The sequence below is a fragment of the Rana temporaria genome, chromosome 7, assembly GCF_905171775.1.
Source record: "Rana temporaria chromosome 7, aRanTem1.1, whole genome shotgun sequence".
Taxonomy (NCBI): Eukaryota; Metazoa; Chordata; class Amphibia; order Anura; family Ranidae; genus Rana; species Rana temporaria.
Genome location: NC_053495.1, coordinates 12,128,683 through 12,149,569, shown reverse-complemented (window position 1 = coordinate 12,149,569; position 20,887 = coordinate 12,128,683). Strand labels below are relative to the sequence as shown.

At 46.9% G+C, this 20,887-nt stretch overlaps 1 protein-coding gene across 2 annotated transcripts in view; it reads right to left on the bottom strand.

Annotated features, from left to right (window-relative positions):
• LOC120945056 (laminin subunit beta-4-like) overlaps positions 1-20,887 on the bottom strand; it is a 126,378-nt gene that overhangs the window by 17,143 nt on the left and 88,348 nt on the right. For both annotated transcript variants that reach the window (XM_040358906.1, XM_040358907.1), the window contains exons 21-27: positions 17,747-17,978; positions 15,166-15,329; positions 14,728-14,952; positions 10,167-10,381; positions 5,304-5,400; positions 2,763-3,141; positions 159-343 (exon numbers count right to left, since the gene is read on the bottom strand). In XM_040358906.1, the coding sequence (XP_040214840.1) occupies positions 159-343; positions 2,763-3,141; positions 5,304-5,400; positions 10,167-10,381; positions 14,728-14,952; positions 15,166-15,329; positions 17,747-17,978 (1,497 nt within the window). The remainder of the gene's footprint in view (positions 1-158; positions 344-2,762; positions 3,142-5,303; positions 5,401-10,166; positions 10,382-14,727; positions 14,953-15,165; positions 15,330-17,746; positions 17,979-20,887) is intronic.

Sequence of the window (20,887 nt, the reverse complement as noted above, 5' to 3'; positions counted from 1 at the left end):
GCAAAGTTTTCATTGGCCTGGACCTATGATGGCTGATCTCAGCACACCGGGAGAGAAAAGTCAGAGGTGAAGGCTTATGTCTGTATTGTCCCTGGATTTATTAAAATGGATAATATGTTGCAAAAATAGTTGTACTTTTAAACCAGACGGTGTGTTACCATTGAACCCTGAGGCTGCGATGGCTTCTGTCTGCGTCTTGAGTTTGACCACGGTCACATTGAGCAGGCTGAGCTCGATGTTCAGCTTGTCCAGTTTCTCCTTTTGCCTTCCGTCTTTGGTCATGGTGTCATTCATCCTCTTCTCCTGGGAATGCAGTTTGAAGGAGAGCTGGGCCACCTCCGTCCTGCAGAGGGGGGGGGGGGGGGGGGGGGTGAGAAAACATTCGATCATTCATCATGGAGCCTTATAAATTCTCCGCTATTAATAGCGCACCATTATAAACAGAGCTCTGGGCACCTATATATAGCTCAGCGCTCAGACCCCCGACCCCTCGCCATGTCTCTCTGTACAGACAAGTCTGCATGACATTGGAAGTTATATAAGTACAATTACTAAGATATGTCACTATGTATCAAATCTGACCTCTAGTCTCCCCTTCAGACTTGCACAGTTGTACAGGCTCCCTCTTTGTTAAAAAATCATGGGGCCCCCTATACCCTACCTGACAAGGCCCCCCCCCCCCCCCACCACCACCAACATATCAACACAATGGGGTAGATTCAGAGAACAATTACGCCGGCGTATCCATAGATACGCCGCGTAATTGCTAAGCTGCGCCGGCGTATCTACTTTCTGTAATCAGAAAGCTAGATACGCCGACATTAGCCTAAGGTACGACTAGCATAAGTCTCTTACGCCGTCGTATCTTAGGGTGCATTCTCACGCTGGCCGCTAGGTGGCGCTCCTGTAGTTTTCAGCGTAGAGTATGCAAATTGTGTACTTACGCCGATTCACAAACGTACGTGCGCCCGGCGTTCGTTTTTTACGTCGTTTGCGTTAAGGCTTTTTCAGCGTAACGTTGTTCCTGCTATTAGGAGGCGCAGCCAATGTTAAGTATGGACGTCGTTCCCGCTTCGAAAATTGGAATTTTTTACGTCGTTTGCGTAAGTCATTCGCGAATAGGGCTGGACGTAATTTACGTTCACGTCGAAACCAATACGTCGTTGTGCCGTACTTGGAAGCAATGCACACTGGGATATGTACACGGACGGCGCATGACGTCCTGACGTCAATCACGTCAGGTCATCCTAAATTTACATAAAACACGCCCCCCCTTCCACATTTGAATTACGCGCGCTTACGCCGGCCCCTTTTACGCTACGCCGCCGCGACTTATGGAGCAAGTGCTTTGTGAATACAGCACTTGCTCCTGTAAGTTACGGCGGCGTAGCGTAAATACGATACGCTGCGCCGCCGTAACTATGCGCGCCCGTACGTGAATCTACCCCACTATTTTCACAGAAAATACACTAAAATCCTTATTAGAGGACACAAACCCAACTTAACTTACACAATTCCTGCTAAATGTAAAAGATAAAACTGTATTGAGTTAATAAAAATTTCTGTGTGTAAATGAGATCTTGGGGCTCCATCACACGGGGGGTGCTGTGACCTACATTCTGAATCAATTTTTTTTTTTTTTATGTGGCTGAAGCTGTGTGCAGGCAGCCTATGTTACGCTATGGCGATGTAGCAGCAGCTGTATGAAGCCTCAGGTCAGAGGCGTTGCTAGGGGGGTGCGGGGGGTGCGGTCCGCACTGGGTGACACCCGCTAGAGGGGTGACACCATCCCGTTTATTTTTTTTTTTTATTTTTTTTTTTTTAGCTGACATGCCCAGCCTGCCCTGTACCACCCCAGCCTGCTCTGTGCCACCCCAGCCTGCCCTGTACCACCCCAGCCTGCCCTGTACCACCCCAAACAGCCCTAAACCACCCCAGCCTGCCCTGTACCCCCCCAAACAGCCCTGTACCACCCCAGACTCCCCTGTACCACCCCAGCCTGCCCTGTACCACCCAGCCTGCCCTGTGCCACCACAGCCTGCCCTGTACCACCCCAGCCTGCCCTGTACCACCCCAAACTTTCCCACGCCACCCCAACTTGCCCTGTGCCACCCTAACTTGCCCTGTACCACCCCAATCTGCCCAATGCCACCCTAACTTGCCCTGTACCACAACAACCTTTCCCATGCCATCCCAACTTGCCCTATGTCACCCTAACTTGCACTATACCACCCTAACCTGCCCTGTACCACCCTAACTTGCCCTATACCACCCCAACCTGCCCTATGCAACCCTAACTTGCCCTATACCACCCCAACCTACCCTATATCACCCCAACATGCCCTATACCACCTTAACCTGTCCTATACCACCCCACTACACCAACCTGCCACTATACCACTCTATACTACCCTAACCTGCCACTATACTGCCCTATACTATAATTTCAGGGGCTGGTTTGGGGTGCGCCCCATGCCCGTGCGCTGCCTGCTTGGTGCTGGGCAGCCTAGACAGAGGGGGGGTGACACCATGTTTTACCGCACCGGGTGACACCAACCCTAGTGACGCCACTGCCTCAGGTCCTCATTGGACAGGTGTGTGGATACAGGTGTACAGATGACATTTCCGTTACCACAACCCCCACCGCTTATCATCTTGCGGCAGGAGAGAGGATTCTCTGCTGCGGGGGGCCCTGCCTAAATCTGTGTAAGGGACCCCAATATTTGTGATGCTGCCCTGCCTACCGGTAGAAGAGAACCTACCTTATCTTGTTGACCAGCTTGTTCATTTGCTCCAGCATGCGTGTGCCTTCGATGGTCCCCTGCCCGATAATCTGCTTGATGATCCTGAGTTTGTCGTCCAGATCTTTGATGAGGCTGTTACTGAGCTCAGGAGCTTCCACTCCGTCCTGCAGGTCGGACACCTTCTTCTGTATAACCCGAAGCTGGTTCTGGAGCTCGGAGATGGTGGCATCCCATTGGTAGAAGCACTGGTGGCAGGCGGAACACCTGGGATAATTGTCCCGGAAGCCTCTGGCGCATTGGTTACACCGCTGCCCGGTAAACCCCTCCCGGCAGTGGCACATTCCTGTATGGTGATCGCACTGTCGGATCTCTGAACCGTAGCCATCACAGTTACAAGCTGGAGAAAAAGGAAGGAGTGATCAGAAAGCAGGAAAAATAATGGTGCAGCATTGGGCAAGATAGTGGGGCAATGATCAGGGTGGGGCCGAGGGGTAGGAAGAAGGGACGGCGCCTTGAGTGCTTCAGCAGAAGAGGGGTGCAAAAAGGAAGGACCTAAAAAATATCCTGTAGAAGTAAATCAATGCTCATTAGGGGGAGAGGGGTGCATTTGGGCCCTTTCACCTTGGGTTATAAAGGGCCTTGCTCTGGCACTGCTGGTTCGCGATGCCTTACAGCGCTGGGATTTTATGCTCGATCACTATCATGGACACAATTTGTAAGAGGTTTCCAGGTTCTCTGTGAGTTGCTTCTGCTAATCTTAAGACATCCTGGTGGGAAAAGTTGGGTCTTGTCTCAGCAGATAGCGTTATGCCGCGTACACACAGTTGGAATTTTCGACAGAAAAAGTCCGATGGGAGCTTTTTGTCGGATATTCCAGCCGTGTGTTTGCCCCACCGGACTTTTCCTGACGGAATTTCCGACAGACTTAGATAGAGAGCAGGTTCTCTAGGCCAGATTCACAGACATTTACGCTACGCTGCGGCGGCGTAACGTATCCCATTTACGTTACACCGCCGCAAGTTTACAGCGTAAGTGTCTGATTCACAAAGCACTTACCTGTAAACTTGCAGTGGCGTAGCGTAAATCCGCTCGGCGCAAGCCCGCCTAATTCAAATGGGGCGGGCACCATTTAAATTAGGCGCGTTCCCACGCCGAATGTACTGCTCATGCTCCGTCCGTAAAATTACCCGACGTGCATTGCGCTAAATGACGTCGCAAGGACGTCATTGGTTTCGACGTTAACGTAAATGGCGTCCTGCGCCATTCACGGACGACTTACGCAAACAACGTGAAATTAAAAATTTCGACGCGGGAACGACGGCCATACTTAAGATTGCTTAGACCACCTAGAGGGCATGCTTAGTTTTACGTGACGCATCTCTACGGAAACAACGTAAATTTAGATCGACGGGCAAAGCGGACGTTCGTGAATTGCCGTAACTAGTCATTTGCATATTCTATGCCGACCGCAATGGAATTGCCACCTAGCGGACGGCCTAGAATTGCAGCCTAAGATCCGATGGTGTAACACAGTTACACCTGTCGGATCTTAGGGCTATCTATGCGTAACCTGATTCTATGAATCAGTCGCATAGATACGACAATCGTATCTCAGAGATACGACGGCGTATCAGGAGATACGCCGTCGTATCTCTTTTGTGAATCTGGTGAGTTTTTCCCGTTGGAAAGTCTGGCTGTGTGTATGCGGCATTAAAGTGGTTGTAAACAGGGATGGGCTGGCAATCGGGACTACCGCGAGTTTCCCAGTGGGCCGATGGCTAGTGGGCCGACTTCCGTGACAGCGGACCGCCGCCCCCCTCCGCTCCTGTCCTGCCGCCATGGGAGAGACCTGTCAAAGTGGGCCAGTCTGGATGAAGTCCAGGGCCAAATTTTTGTCCCAGTCCAGCCCTGGTTGTAAACCCTTCCATATTCCCAGTGAGGTGACTGGCCTCGGGTGATACAAAGAGATGAAACAAATCCTCCTACATCCATTCAAAGTGCACAATTTACACAGGATCTCTCAGCTCTAAAAAGCAGGGGGCGGAGAGCTTTAGTTACATCAGTAAGGAGAGCTCTGAGAGCTGATTGGACGGAAGGGACACACCTCCTCTTCATAGAGCTGAGGCAGTCAATCACAGGCTGTGCCCCCCACGTCACCATTTTGCCCCTGGTATCAACAAAAACTTGTCATAAGTGATTAATGCTGATAGCAGAGGAAGGAGGCAGCACGACACTCCACACCAGGGAGAAAGCCTCGCATTACTGTGTGGAGTTACAGACAGAAGAACAGGAAGTGAGGATTTCTCAGAAGAAATAAGGACATTTAAAAGCAAAATGGAAGGATGAGGTAAGTGAAGGAGGACGGCACTAAGGTAAAGGAAGATATTTAGGAAAAAAAAAACTGTACCTTTACAACCCCTTAAGGTTCAAAGGGAACTTGTACTTGGACCATGAATGATTAAAGCAACAGCTCCATGTCTGCAGGTTTAGCTTTATTTGTGTGCTGTACAAATATTCCGGCAGTCACATATCAGTAAAACAAATGGCGGGTCACCGTACCTTCACATCTTCTTTTCGGATCACCCCAGAAATTCTCCTGGCACTGTGAGCAGACTCTCCCTCCGAAGCCAGGCTGGCAGTGGCACTGCCCTGTGTACTACGGAGAGGACAACAGAATAAAGTTTATAAAATGGTTTATGATAGTTATTGTACACTGCTAAAAAAAAACGTATTGTTGTGCCATCCTGGAGGAGTTGGACTGCCTGTGCAACCTCTATAGCAGTGATCTCCAAACTATGGCCCGGGGGCCAGATTAGGGTTGCCACCTGTTCAGGATTCACACGGACAGTTCGGGTTTGGAATCATGCGTCCGGGTTTCAGACTGTCTGAGATCCGGACACATTATTCAGATCAGACTAAGTTTACCACCTTCTCTCTCCTGCCTCTAAGTATGCTAAGGTAAATCAGGGTTCTCAGCGCACTCATTACATCAAAGCTCCCCTTTACACCAGAGGCCACACAGTACTCCCCCTTACATCAGAGTCCTTGCCGTACACCAGAGCATACCTTATGTTAGAGTCCCCAGAGTTCTCTCTTACATCAGAGTCTGCAAAGTCACCCCTTACAGTAAAAGGGAACTCTATGGATTCAAAAGTAAAGGGGGGACTCTGTGGACTCTGATGTAAAGGGGGGACTCTGTGGACTCTGATGTAAAGGGGGAACTCTGTGGACTCTGATGTAAAGGGGGAACTCTGTGGACTCTGATCTAACGGGGGAACTCTGTGGACTCTGATCTAACGGGGGAACTCTGTGGACTCTGATCTAACGGGGGAACTCTGTGGACTCTGATCTAACGGGGGAACTCTGTGGACTCTGATCTAACGGGGGAACTCTGTGGACTCTGATCTAACGGGGGAACTCTGTGGACTCTGATCTAACGGGGGAACTCTGTGGACTCTGATCTAACGGGGAAACTCTGTGGACTCTGATCTAACGGGGGAACTCTGTGGACTCTGATCTAACGGGGGAACTCTGTGGACTCTGATCTAAAGGGGGGACTCTGATCTAAAGGGGGGACTCCGTGGACTCTGATCTAAAGGGGGGACTCCGTGGACTCTGATCTAAAGGGGGGACTCCGTGGACTCTGATCTAAAGGGGGGACTCCGTGGACTCTGATCTAAAGGGGGGACTCCGTGGACTCTGATCTAAAGGGGGGACTCCGTGGACTCTGATCTAAAGGGGGGACTCCGTGGACTCTGATCTAAAGGGGGGACTCCGTGGACTCTGATCTAAAGGGGGAACTCTGTGGACTCTGATCTAAAGGGGGAACTCTGTGGACTCTGATCTAAAGGGGGAACTCTGTGGACTCTGATCTAAAGGTGGAACACCGTGGACTCTGATATAAAGAGGTGACTCTTGTGATTAACTTCATATGATTAGAAATGTTATTTAATAGCAACATCTCTGCATAATATGAAAAAAAATTGCTGTGTGACGCTGAAGTGTTCGGGTTTGACTTGAAGAAAAGGTGGCAACCCTAGGTCAGATGTGGCCTTTTGCTTGCCATTATGTGGCCCTTGGGGCACTTTTTCACAGACAGACACCAATGTTAGGGCACCATTCCCCTTACTGACACCATAAATAGGGCACAATTCCTCCCATTAATACCAACGATAGGGCACTGAGGAGCATTTTCTACTCTCACTGGCCGCAGTCCGCCCCCCCCCCCCAAATTCTGAAGGACAATAAATTGGCCCCTTGCTTAAAAAGTTTGGAGACCCCTGCTCTATAGCAAAGAGGGCAAACCTAGGCACCCCAGATGTTTTGGAACTACATTTCCCATGATTCTCGTGCACTCTGCATTAGCAGAAGATCTGCTTTCATTTTTCTGTTTTCTAATCTTTACTTTTACTTTGTAACTCTTTTCTTCCAATAAATAAAAAAAAAAAACTTTCACCATAAACAGACATTTTTGTTTTCCTTATCAGCTGATAAGATGACAACCCTTCCTCTGGTTGCACTGAAATCTAAAGCCCCGCCTTAGGACTATTGAACTGGAGATGACGAGGGTGAGGCGCTCTGCAGTCCAACAGGAGTGAACTGGGCAGCCAGGGCTGACAACACTGCTTGGGATTTGAAGCAGAGTTGTCAGCTCAATCAGGAAGTTAGAAGCTCACTTGATTTCCGGCACATCTGCATTTTTTTTTTTTTTGTACTTCAGCATTACATTAAATATGATTTAATGTAACCAGGGGCAGACTGACAACTCACGGGGCCCCCGGGCAATAGTAGATTATGGGGCCCCCGGGCAATAGGAGATTATGGGGCCCCCAGGCAATAGGAGATTATGGGGCTCCCAGGCAATAGGAGATTATGGGGCTCCCAGGCAATAGGAGATTATGGGGCTCCCAGGCAATAGGAGATTATGGGGCCCCCGGGCAATAGGAGATTATGGGGCCCCCAGGCAATAGGAGATTATGGGGCCCCCAGGCAATAGGAGATTATGGGGCTCCCAGGCAATAGGAGATTATGGGGCCCCCGGGCAATAGGAGATTATGGGGCCCCCAGGCAATAGGAGATTATGGGGCCCCCAGGCAATAGGAGATTATGGGGCTCCCAGGCAATAGGAGATTATGGGGCTCCCAGGCAATAGGAGATTAGGGTAAGGTGACCAGACGTCCCCGGTTTCAGGGGGCAGTCCCCGGATTGAACAGGGGCTGGGGCAATTTCAAAGACAGTCAGTACAGGATATTTTTTTTTAGAATTACACCCCCCACTCCTACTAGCTTAGGGGTTGTATTTTTTTCTGTTATCTGTGCCCCTTTATGATGATCATGTGCTGGTCAAAACGGAGGAAATATTTATTCAGTTTCGGGTGCATGCTCATTCAGCTCCGCTCGCATGTTCTTCTGCCTTGGCTCAAGTCTCGGCCGCCTGCCTGCTTATCTCCTTGACTTCCCTGGCAGAGTTCTCTTCCTCCGCTCCCCACCCAGTAATACCCGGGGCCCAGAGAGTAAGACTTGACAGGCTGTGAGGCAGGTGGCGGCGGGCAGAGAGTTGCTGATTGCCGCCAATACTAGTTAAAAAAAAAATGTCCCCGGATTTTATTTAAAAAATCTGGTCACCTTAGATTAGGGGGCTATACAGTATACACACACACATACAGTATACATACACACATATGGGTAGATTCACACACAATGGCCTAAAATTAGGACGGCCTAGCCTAGTCTTTTTAGGCTACACCGCCGTAAATTATTTAGGCTATTAGTGATTCTCAAACCACTTACCTGTTAATTTTCGGCGGCGTAGCCTAAAACGAGCGGGCGTAAGCGCGCCTAATTCAAATGACTTGTTTGGGGGCGTGTACTATGGAAATGAGGCTTGACCTCACGTTTTTCGACGTTTTTGCATACTGCGCATGCGCCGGGCGACTACATTTCCCAGGGCGCATTGCGGCTAAGTACGCCGTACGGCTGTATTGATTTCGACGCGGACGTAAACTACGTAACTCCCGATTCGCGGACGACTTACGCAAACGACGCTAAAAATTCGAACCTCGCGGCGGGAACGGCGGCCATACTTAACAATAGTTAGTCCACTAGAGCATAGCTCTAAATTTAGGCGGCCTATCCCTTACGGAAACGACATAACTCGACGGTGTAGGCCCGGCGTACGCTCGTAAATCGTCGGGAATCGGTGTATCCCCTCATTTACATAATTTAGGCCGGCCGCAATGTAAGCGCCACCTAGCGGTAAGCCAAAACATTGCAATCTAAGATAGGACGGCGCAAGCCGTCCTATCTTAGATATGTTTAAGTGTATCTCTGTTAGAGAATACACTTAAACATAGGTCGGCTTAGATTCAGAGTTAGGTCGGCTTATCTGTAGATAAGCCGGCCTAACTCTTTGTGAATCTACCTAATACAGTATACATACACACACATACGGTATACATACACACAGAATACACACACAATAGACACACAGGGCCATATTCTTAAACAAGTTACGTACAGTAGGCGTATCAGCAGATACGCCTACGTAAGTCCGTTTCCTATGTTTAAGTGTATTCTCAAACTGAGATACACTTAAACATGCCTAAGATACGACGGCTTGCGCCGTTGTATCTTAGTCTGCAATATTTACGCTGACCGCTAGGTGGCGGTCAGCGTAGAATATGCAAATGACTAGTCACGCCGATTCTCTAACGTACGCTTGCCCGCCGTAGTGTTTTAGGGTCGTTTCCGTAAGCGATACGCGGCGTAAAGATAAAGATGCCCCCTAGGTGGCGTACTCAATGTTAAGTATGGCCGTCGATCCTGCGTCGAAATTTAACGTCGTTTGCGTAAGTCGTCCGTGAATGGCGCTGGACGCCATTTACGTTACAGTCAAAACAAATGACGTCCGTGAGACGTCATTTAGCGCAATGCACGTCGGGTAATTTACCCGACGGAGCATGCGCATTACGATCGGCGCGGGAGCGCGCCTAATTTAAATGATCCACGCCCCCTGCCAGGATCATTTGAATTAGGATGGCTTGCGCGGGTGGACTTTAGGCGACGCCGCCGCAAGTTTACAGGTAAGTGGTTTGTGAATCAGGCACTTGCCACTTAAACTTGCGGCGGAGTAACATACGTTCCGCCGCCTTAGATGTATAAGAATATGGCCCACACAGTATACACACACACAGAAGACACATACACACACTGAAAAGGTACTGGAGAGGCGGGGCAGCTATAATCTTGGGATTTTTAAAAAAACACAGATTTTTACATACTATCCCTGGTTTTACTGAGGCTGGCAACTCTGATGGGGCCCCCTAGTGGCATGGGGCCCTCAGGTAGTGCCCGAAGTGTCAGTCCGCCCCTGAATGTAACATTACTATGAATGGCATCAGGTCCTGTATGGGGCCCCACTCACCACATTGCAGTCCTGTCTCAGGGAATGCTCCGGCAGGCAGGCGCACGCCTCACAGCCCAGGTCCGCTCCGAGGTTCCAGTAGTTGGGGGCGCACTGATCGCAGTTCTTCCCTATGACATTCGCCCGGCAAGGGCAGTGCCCAGTCACCCTGTCACAGTAGCAGGTGTTCCTTGTACAGTGGGAATGCAAGGTGCCCAGCTCATTGCAGGTACAGCCTGGAAAATAAACAGTATCCTATGAGTATCCTATGGGTATGGGATCATAGCTATGTATGCAACATTAATTAAAGAAGACCTACAGTATAATTCAATGTTAACAGCCAAATTCTTTTAGTTTTCAGTTATCAGGAAGATGTGTAAAGCGCTACGTAAACTGATGACGCCAGGGCTTTTTTTCCCAGTGGGAACGCTGTTCCGGCACCTCCAGTACTGATAGTATGTAATGGCAAGGGATGCTGGGTGTAATGGAGGGTCTATTGATGCTGGAGGGGATCTATTTTTGCAAGGGATCTATTTTTGCAAGGTGGTCTCTCATTACTGGGGAGGTCTATTGTTTCTGGAAGGGATCTACTATTGAGGGAGGGGTCTATTTGTGCTGATTTGCTGGGTGGTGGTGGGGGGCTTATGTTGCTGGAAGGTCCATTATTGCTGGAAGGGATCTGCTGTTGAGGGAGGGTCGATTGATGCTGGCTGCTGGGAGTAGTATTTTTTTGCAGGGATCCATTGTTGCTGGGGGAAATCTATAGTTGCAGAAGGGATCTATTGCTGCTGTCGGCAGGGGATCTATTTTACTGCTTTTCTACTGAATTTAATACAAATTACTTAGCACCACAAAATGATACTTGGCTTTGTATTCTCTAAAAGGGGCAGTATTAAGAGGTGGGTGTGGGGGGGGGGGGGGGGGGGGGTTGTTGGGGTGGAATCAAGAAAAGGTGCTCGGACATATCTAGGGGGCAGAGACAAGAATGGACTCTGAAGGGGGGGTTCCTGCACCTATTCTCTGGAAAAAAAGCCCTGGACAGCATTATACAAGTACCTGTAAGAAATAAAATAAATAAATATTGTGACGTCACCGCCCCATCATGACCCGGGCAGTGACATCACAAGAGTAAGGGGTCTCCAGATGATGTCACCGGGTGGCCACGCTCCATGGCTATATAAGAAATGGTGGACAGTGGGAGCCGACAACAGCGGGAGCCAGCGTCAGGAGAAGACATCAGCGGAGGGAGAAGAACCGGGAGAGGAACCAGAGGAAGAAGATGCGGGAGGGAGAAGAACCGGAAGAAGAACCAGAGGAAGAAGACAATTGAGGGAGAAAAACCGGCAGAAGAATCAGAGGAAGAAAAACCGGAGTAAGAAGCAGAGGAAGAAGACATCAGCAGCAGAAGTAGAAGAAACGGAGGAGGAACCAGAGGAAGAAGACTTTCAGCAGCAGAGGGAGAAGAAACGGAGGAGGAACCAGAGGAAGAAGACATCAGCAGCAGAGGGAGAAGAAAAGGAGGAGGAACCAGAGGAAGAAGACTTTCAGCAGCAGAGGGAGAAGAAACGGAGGAGGAACCAGAGGAAGAAGACATCAGCAGCAGAGGGAGAAGAAAAGGAGGAGGAACCAGAGGAAGAAGACATCAGCAGCAGAGGGAGAAGAACTGGAGGAGGAACCAGAGGAAGAAGACATCAGCAGCAGAGGGAGAAAAAACGAAGGAGGAACCAGAGGAAGAAGACATCAGTAGCGGAGGGAGAAGAACTGGAGGAGGAACCAGAGGAAGAAGACATCAGCAGCAGAGGGAGAAAAAACGAAGGAGGAACCAGAGGAAGAAGACATCAGTAGCGGAGGGAGAAGAAAAGGAGGAGGAACCAGAGGAAGAAGACATCAGCAGCGGAGGGAGAAGAACTGGAGGAGGAACCAGAGGAAGAAGACATCAGCAGCAGAGGGAGAAAAAACGAAGGAGGAACCAGAGGAAGAAGACATCAGTAGCGGAGGGAGAAGAAAAGGAGGAGGAACCAGAGGAAGAAGACATCAGCAGCAGAGGGAGAAAAAACGAAGGAGGAACCAGAGGAAGAAGACATCAGTAGCGGAGGGAGAAGAACTGGAGGAGGAACCAGAGGAAGAAGACATCAGCAGCAGAGGGAGAAAAAACGAAGGAGGAACCAGAGGAAGAAGACATCAGTAGCGGAGTGAGAAGAAACAGAGGAGGAACCAGAGGAAGAAGACATCAGTAGCGGAGGGAGAAGAAACGGAGGAGGAACTAGAGGAAGAAGACATCAGTAGCGGAGGGAGAAGAAACGGAGGAGGAACCAGAGGAAGAAGACATCAGCAGCAGAGGGAGAAGAAACGGAGGAGGAACCAGAGGAAGAAGACATCAGAAGGAGAGGGAGAAAAAACGGAGGAGGAACCAGAGGAAGAAGACATCAGCAGCAGAGGGAGAAAAAACGGAGGAGGAACCAGAGGAAGAAGACATCAGTAGCGGAGGGAGAAGAACCGGAGGAGGGAGAAGACCTCACGAGTTACGACGGGGGACTTCATTTTTAATAAACCTGTGTACTGTATTTATTTTTTTTTTACACTTTTTTGGGTGAATGAGTAGGGATACTCCTTCACATGGGGGGGGGCAGGATCTGGGGGCCCCCTTATTAAAGGGGGGCTTCCATATTCCAATAAGCCCCCTGCCCGAAGACCCCCACAACCACTGCCCAGGGTTGTCGGGAAGAGGCCCTTGTCAAAGAGACCACTCCCCTCATGTTAAGGGCATGTGGCCTGGTATGGTCGGTCCAGGAGAGGGGAGCTCACTCGTCGCCCCCCTTTCCTGACCTGCCAGGCTGCATACTCAGATAAGGGTCTGCTATGGATAAGGTAAGGAGACCACTCCCCTCATGTTAAGGGCATGTGGCCTGGTATGGTCGGTCCAGGAGAGGGGAGCTCACTCGTCGCCCCCCTTTCCTGACCTGCCAGGCTGCATACTCAGATAAGGGTCTGCTATGGATTTTAGGGGGTCCCACTCGTTTTTTGTTTTGTTTTTTGTTTTTGGCATGAGGGTTTCCCTTAAAATTCATACCATGGTATGGTCTTGGGTGGGAACCCCATGCCATTTATTTATTTGTATTTTTGGCGTGGGGTTCACTCCTCAAGATTCATACCAGACTCATAGGGCCTGGTATTGTTGGATCAAATTCGGATCCCGTTCATTGAAGCCGCATGGAAGTCGGACATGAAGTCGTAGGGCAAAATTGGATTGGAAGTCATCTGACTTCCATGTCGGAGCAGTGTGAACCCGGCCTATAAGATACAAACTTTTAAAACATTCAGTTTTTTTTGTCAGACATTCTACAATGTTGGGACTGAAAACTGCATATAGTATTTAGGAACAAATAACATACAATAAAAATACAACTGTTCTTTCCCTAAACACAGGAATGCTAATGGCTGTTGTAAAACGTTAGGATATATAGGTAATAATCAAGGTTTAGGTATTCACCATTGTGCAACTTGTCATGTGAGTTTGTACACATAAAGTCGCATTACAAGTCACAGCCTAAGTATTTTAATGGAAGCTGTTAAAATCTATTAGCTGGATTCACGTAGACCTGCCTAACGTTAGGCAGGCGTGGCGTATCTCATATACGCTACGCCGCCGTAAGTTAGAGAGGCAAGTGCTGTATTCACAAAGCACTTGCGTCCTAAGTTACGGCGGTGTAGCGTAAATGTGCCGGCCTAAGCGCGCCTAATTCAAATTGTGAAGAGGTGGGCGTGTCTTATGCTAATGAATCGTGACCCGACGTGACTGACGCTTTTAACGAACGGCGCATGCGCCGTCCGTGGACATATCCCAGTGCGCATGCTCCAAATTACGCCGCAAAGACTTATTGATTCCGACGTGTACGTAAATTACGCCCAGCCCCATTCACAGACGACTTACGCAAACGACGTAAAAAAATTTTTTCATTTGACGCGGTTCCGACGTCCATACTTAACATTGGCTGCACCATCTTTTTGGTGAAATATCTTTAGGCCTGAAAACGCCTTACGTAAACGGCGTATCTTTACTGCGACGGGCAAGCGTACGTTCGTGAATAGGCGTATCTCGCTGATTTACGCATTCTAGGCATAAATCAGCGTATACGCCCCTAGCGGCCGGCCTAAATAGACAGCTAAGATACGACGGCGCCGGCGGTCGTATCTTAGCTAGATTTAAGTGTATCTCAATTTGAGAATACACTTAAATTTACAACGGCGCAGATTCAGAGTTACGACGGCGGATCTACTGATACGCCGGCGTAACACTCTCTGAATCTGGCTATATGTGACTTAAAGTCACAGCAACTGTAAAAAGGTTCCTGCACTACTTTGATCAGACTTGAGTGCCATAGACTGCAATGTAAACTCTCAAAAGTTGCATCTTAATGTTATCAATGCAGATGTTGTGCGATAGTCAAAGCCGAAGTCACATCCAAGTTGCACCCATCCAAAGTTGCAATGGAAATGGCACAACTTTGGAGTTGTACAAGTGTGAATGGAGCCTTACAGCACTTTGTTTCTGTGGTGAATGTAACAATCTGCAGGTACTTACGCCGGCAATTGCGCAGAATGGCGCTGCCGAAATAACCAGCTTTGCACTCTCCGCAGTGATGCCCATCAGTGTTGTGGAGACAAGTCAAGCACATGCCGGTCCTCGAGTCACATGCTTCGGGATCGGTGGGATCGATGTTGTTGTTACACTGACAAGGGCGACATTCTCCGCCATCTTGGTCCGGGTTCCCAAAGTAACCGGGGGAGCAGCGATCACACCGTGAACCTTCACAAAAAGATAAAAAAATTATGCAGTAATTTATAAAGCTGATTTTTTTTTCTTACATGTAATCAGTGGTGGCTGATATTCAATTTATATGTAAGCCAAAAAATGCAAAAATAAAACCCGAAGACTAATAAGTAAAATATTATACTATTATGAGTCAGTGAGGACATTCTTCTTGGCTCTTGAAGGCCTCCCGCATGCTCGGCATCTTACCTGTATAGCCAGGAGCGCACAGGCACACGATATGGCTGGAGTCTCGGTCCGCGTAGCAGGAACTGCCGTGGTAGTTTTGAGTACCGGGATAGCCAGGACAAGGACAGGGACGGCACTGCTGGCCAGTGCCAAGAATAGGATCTCCGTAGTAGCCATCCAGACACCTAAGAGGGACATCTGAAATTAGGATGATGTTCCTGATGTCTATGAAAGTTATTATCATCCAGGTCATGGTGTTTCTAGCACAAGTCAACTAGACTGGGCCTGAAGAAGTCAACTGGACTTGTTCTGTGAGATTGAAGAGGTTTCTCAACCAAGTGGCTTCCCCAATTCAATAAGTGTCGAGGGAATGATCCTGTTGATTAGATGAAGGTGACCCAAGTGGGAAAAAATGTTGGGTATGTTATGAATACTCATTAGACCTGAGGAAGCTCCTTGGATGAGTAGCAAAACCTGTTCAACAACTGGACTTGTTCTGTGGTATTGAAGAGGTTTCTTTTATCACTCAACCAAGTGGCTTCCCCGATTCAATAAGTGTCAAAGGAATGATCCTATTGATTAGATGAAGGTGACCCAAGTGTTGGGTATGTTATGAATACTCATTAGACCTGAGGAAGCTCCTTGGATGAGTAGAAAAACCTCTTCAACATTATAGAACAGCTCTGGTTCAATGGGCTGTTCCTAACAAATAGGCAAGCAAGGATAAAGCAGAGTATAGACTTAGTAATGAGCGCTTCCAACCACTTCCAACCATCAGATACCACCATGGCCATATTTTGACATTATTCTGCCTAGGCACAACTGACTAATGAAGTCCTTCTGTACCAGCTCCCCCCGACCCCCTCCCCCCGTGTCATGTGATTGATTTAATGCTGGAATGTTCTATTGGAGGAATAATTCTGTCTGCTTTATATGCCAGAAGCTACCGTATTGTTTAATAGTGCAAAATATCAAACAAGGGCTAGGAGGCATGGTTTCATTTTTCTTAACTACAGGGAGTCTTCTGACCCCTCTAATCATCCCCTGAACCTCCTTTCCCCAAGAGTTCTCTGGCTAAATTTAGCAACAAGTACAGAAATGTGGACAGAAAAGGGAACAAATAAGGAAAAAACTGATCAAATTTAAACATTTTAAACCTTGGGACTGCCCCCTTTAATCTTGCCCCTAGAGACCCACCAAAGGCTCATTAACGGTAATAACAGCCCTGGGTAGACATTTGACAAATTTGTTAATTTAGAAATTTCAGAATTTTCGGATTTTTGAATTTCGGAAATTTCGAATTTCAGAATTTTCGAATTTTCAAAATTTCGGTAATTAGAAAATTCTACATTTTCGGAAATTCAGAAATTCTATAGTTCGGAAATTCAGAAATTTTTAATTTCTGAATATTTTGAAATTCGAAATTAGGTAACTTGGAATTTCGAAATTTTCGCATTTTGAATTTTCGAAATTTTGAGATTCCAAAACTTGAAAATTCCAAAATTTCAATTTCGGAAATTTGAAAGTTCGAACATTCGGAAATGGGAAAATTAGGATTTTTCATTTTCAGGATTTGAAAACAAACTAATTTTTCGGCAGTGCACATGGGGTGCTTCAACTAAGTTCAATAATTAAGATTATGGTCACAAATATTCTTATCTATGTGTTAAAGCTTTATGAATTGAGCCAAATTGTTTTTTTTCTTTTTTTCTTTACTATGGTCAGAACTAAAGCAAAATATATTTTATTTAACTTTTTTTTATGTCCAAATCAAATAAATAAGAAATATTGCATATAAAATTGTTCTATTCTCATATTCAGCCAGTAGGTGGAGCTATAGCCTCTTTTCCTAATGTTTTCTGGGCTATCCTTATCCACGTAAAAAAAAAAAAAAGCTTGTTATTAACAAGACTCAATAGCTCAAGCTCTGATTTGAACTCACAACATAAACATAACGACTCATCTCCCCTCACTCCCTTCACCTGTCTGCCGTTTCAATCAGTGAGAGAGAGTATCAAAGCAAACATCGCTGTCTGTTTTAAAAACTCATAAAGCTCTGAGAATCCTGTGCCATCAGTGTATCCTGTATTACATTTTTTGTTTGTAAAACAGAGATTATATAGTACAGTAAAACCTTGGTTTGAGAGCGTTTTGCAAGACAAGCAAAATGTTTTAATACATTTTGCCTTGATATACAATCGATGTCTTGATATAAGAGTAGCATCATGTCACAACTGAGTATAAAAGAGAAGAGAGGAGCCTCTAAGTGTAGCAATATGGTTACATTTAATGAAGGTACAACATTTAGCAACTTATTGCTACACTTAGAGGCGCCTCTCTTCTCTTTTATACCCTGTAAAAAAAAATGCTTTGATATACAAGTGCTTTGGATTACAAGCATGTTTCTGGAACGAATTATGCTCGCAAGCCAAGGTTTTACTGTAATAGCAAAAAAATGTAATAATAAAGTAAAATTGACCCAAAACCACAGCATCCCTTTAATACATCCCCATGAATGTATTTACACCTGATCTGCGTACAAACACACAAAAGAGACCAGAACCCGAAGTGCGTGTTCTAGGGGACCCAGCTGGGAACTTACTTCTCGCAGTGCCGCCCGCTCGTGAAATCTCGGCAGCTGGTGCAGGCTCCGGTCCTGGGGTCACAGTCCTCGGAGTGGCCATTACATTGGCAGGGCTTGCAGTGGGGGAAGCCCCATTGTCCCGGAAGGCACTGGTTGCACTGTCTCCCGGCCACACTGCTGTGGCACTGACACTGACCCGTTACCGGGTTGCAGAACCGGGAGAGGGAGCCCTGAGAGTCGCAGTCACACTCTGTTATGAAAAATAATAGATTTTGTGGTTACGGTTTTATCCAGCATTCAGAAAACTTGCAATCCCATCTCCATGGTACCCAACAGCACAAACATTTCCATTTTCAAGTTTCAAAGTGACCAAATATTTTTTGGATGTCAGTTCTGGAAGTTTCATAGCAGATATGGAGACTTTATAATATGTAAAGTGTAGTGCTTGGCCCCCCTAATAAATACTCACAGAGGGAATCAGAATACTCAGGCCCAGATTCTGAAAGCACCTACGACGGCGCAGCGCCATGTACGCCGTCGTAAGTCCTAATCCTACCCGTCGTATCTATGCGTCTGATTCTTATGCCGCGTACACACGGTCGTTTTCTGCGATGTAAAAAAACAACGTTTTTAAAAACGTCAATTTAATTGACCGTGTGTGGGAGAAAACAACGTTTTATGTCTTCTGAAAAACGACCAAAAAAAATTGAAGCATGCTTCAATTTTATGTGTCGTTTTTCAAAACGTCGTTTTTGACTTCACAGAAATTGACCGTGTGTGGCAAAAAACGACGTTTCAAACGACGTTTTTACACCCGCGCATGCCCAGAAGCTAGTTATGAAGCGAGCTTCAATGGAAAAACGTGGTGAACGTAACCTCGCTTTGCTAGAGCACTGTGAAAAAACGATGGTGTGTAGGCAACATCGTTTTTGAAAAGTGTCGTTTTAAAAACGTCGTTTTTTACTTCACAGAAAACATAGTTTTTTTACATCGCAGAAAACGGCCGTGTGTACGCGGCATTAGAATCAGCTACGCATAGATATCCATTAGATCCGACAGGTGTAAGTCTCTTACGCCGTCGGATCTAAACTGCATTTTGTTTTTTGACCGCTAGGTGACGCTTCCGTCGAATTCCGCGTTGAGTATGCAAATTAGCTAGATACGCGAATTCCCTAACGTACGCGCGGCCGACGCAGTAAAGTTATGACGTTTACGTTAGGCTTTTCCCGGCGTATAGTTGCCCCTGCTATATGAGGCGCAGCCAATGTTAAGTATGGCCATCGTTCCCGCGTCGAAATTTAAAAAAGTTACGTCGTTTGCGTAAGTCGTCCGTGAATGGGGCTGGACGTCATTTACGTTCACGTCGAAACCAATGACGTCCTTGCGGCGTACTTTGGAGCAATGCACAATGGGAAATTTCACGGACGGCGAATGCGCCGTTCCGCAAAAACGTCAATCACGTCGGGTCACAGTAGTTTATCATAAAACACGCCCCCCCTTCCAGATTTGAATTAGGCGGGCTTACGTCAGCCGATTTACGATACGGCGCCGCAACTTACTGAGCAAGTGCTTTGAGAATACAGCACTTGCCCGTGTAAGTTACGCCCGCACAATTTTACGCGGCTGTACGTGAATCTGCCCCTCAGCTTACAGAAATGTATTACGAGGTGTGTCTAAAAGGTTTGGTGAATAGTCCGATATCTCAATGGCAACATGGGCCAGGTGCACACGCATGCACATGGTTATGCAGAGACACGTTGAGAAGCACCACCTGGCGTTGAGTACATGTGACCGTCAGGGTAAACCCGTTGCGGGTAGTCGAACATTGCCAGTCTGAGAGGTGGGGTCACAGTGCCATGGAGCAACGAGTGAACATCAAGTTCTGCTACAAATTGGGGAAAACGGTGACATCGTTTGATAAATGTTGGTGGAAGTGTACGGGACGGAAGCAGTCTGGAGTCCTAAGACTCCCTGGCCAATCGGGTCTCAGGACCTGCTTCCCGATTTGCTGGGAGGAGAGTGAGGAAGACAATAGCCAATATTAATTGTCACATGGCCAGGGCCGCCATCAGGGATTTTGGGGCCCCTCACACAGCTTCAGGCATGGGCCCCCTGGAGAAGAGTTGCTTTCGGCCTTTACAAAAAAAAGAAAAAATTAAGTAAAATATATATATAAAATAAATTATATAAAAAAGGGGGGTAGCCATCCGGGGCCCTGGGGACCTCTGGGCCCTTTAATAAAAAGAAAAAATAAACCTCTGGGCCCTTTAATAATAAAAAAAAAAATATATATATATATATATATATATATATATATATATATATATATATGTATAAAAAATAAACATTTATAAAAAATACATAAAAAAAGGGGGGTTACCATCCGGGGCCCTGGGGACCTCTGGGCCTTTTAATAAAAACATAAAAATAAAAAATAAACATTTATAAAATAAAATAAAAAAAGCGGAGGTTGCCACATGGGGCCCTCTGAGCCCTTTAATAAAAAAATATATATATAAATATATATATATATTTTTATAAAAAAAGGGGGAGGGGGTTGCCATCCGGGGGCCCTGGGGACCTCTGGGCCCTTTAATATAAATAATTATATATATATATATATATATATATATATATATATATATATATATATATATATATATATATATATATATATATATATAAATAAATAAAAAATATATAAATAAAAAAAGGGGTGGTTGCCATCCGGGGCCCTGGGGACCTCCGGACCCCTAAAAAAATATATAATTTTTTTTTTATAAAAAAATAAATAAAAAAAGGGGGGGTTGCCATCCGGGCCCCTGGGGACCTCCGGGCCCCTTACAGGTGTACTGCCTGTACCCCCTGATAGCGGCCCTGCACACGGCAGTGCTACGCCCCTAACCCACCCTTTTTTTAAGCCAATTAGAGTCTCAGGCTCTAATCATGTGCTTAAAAAAAAAAAAAAACCCCATTGAAATCCATGCGTCCGGCGCCATGCATGTAGATTGGGGGCCAGGCGCATGGATTAGGGGGGTGGCGCCCCTGCGCCCCTTATGGATGGACCACCACTGCGTGTATATAAACATCTTGAATCTTTTTTTTTTTTTTTCACAAGCAGAACATCTTGAATCTTTACAGTGCTGACAAGCTGGCATC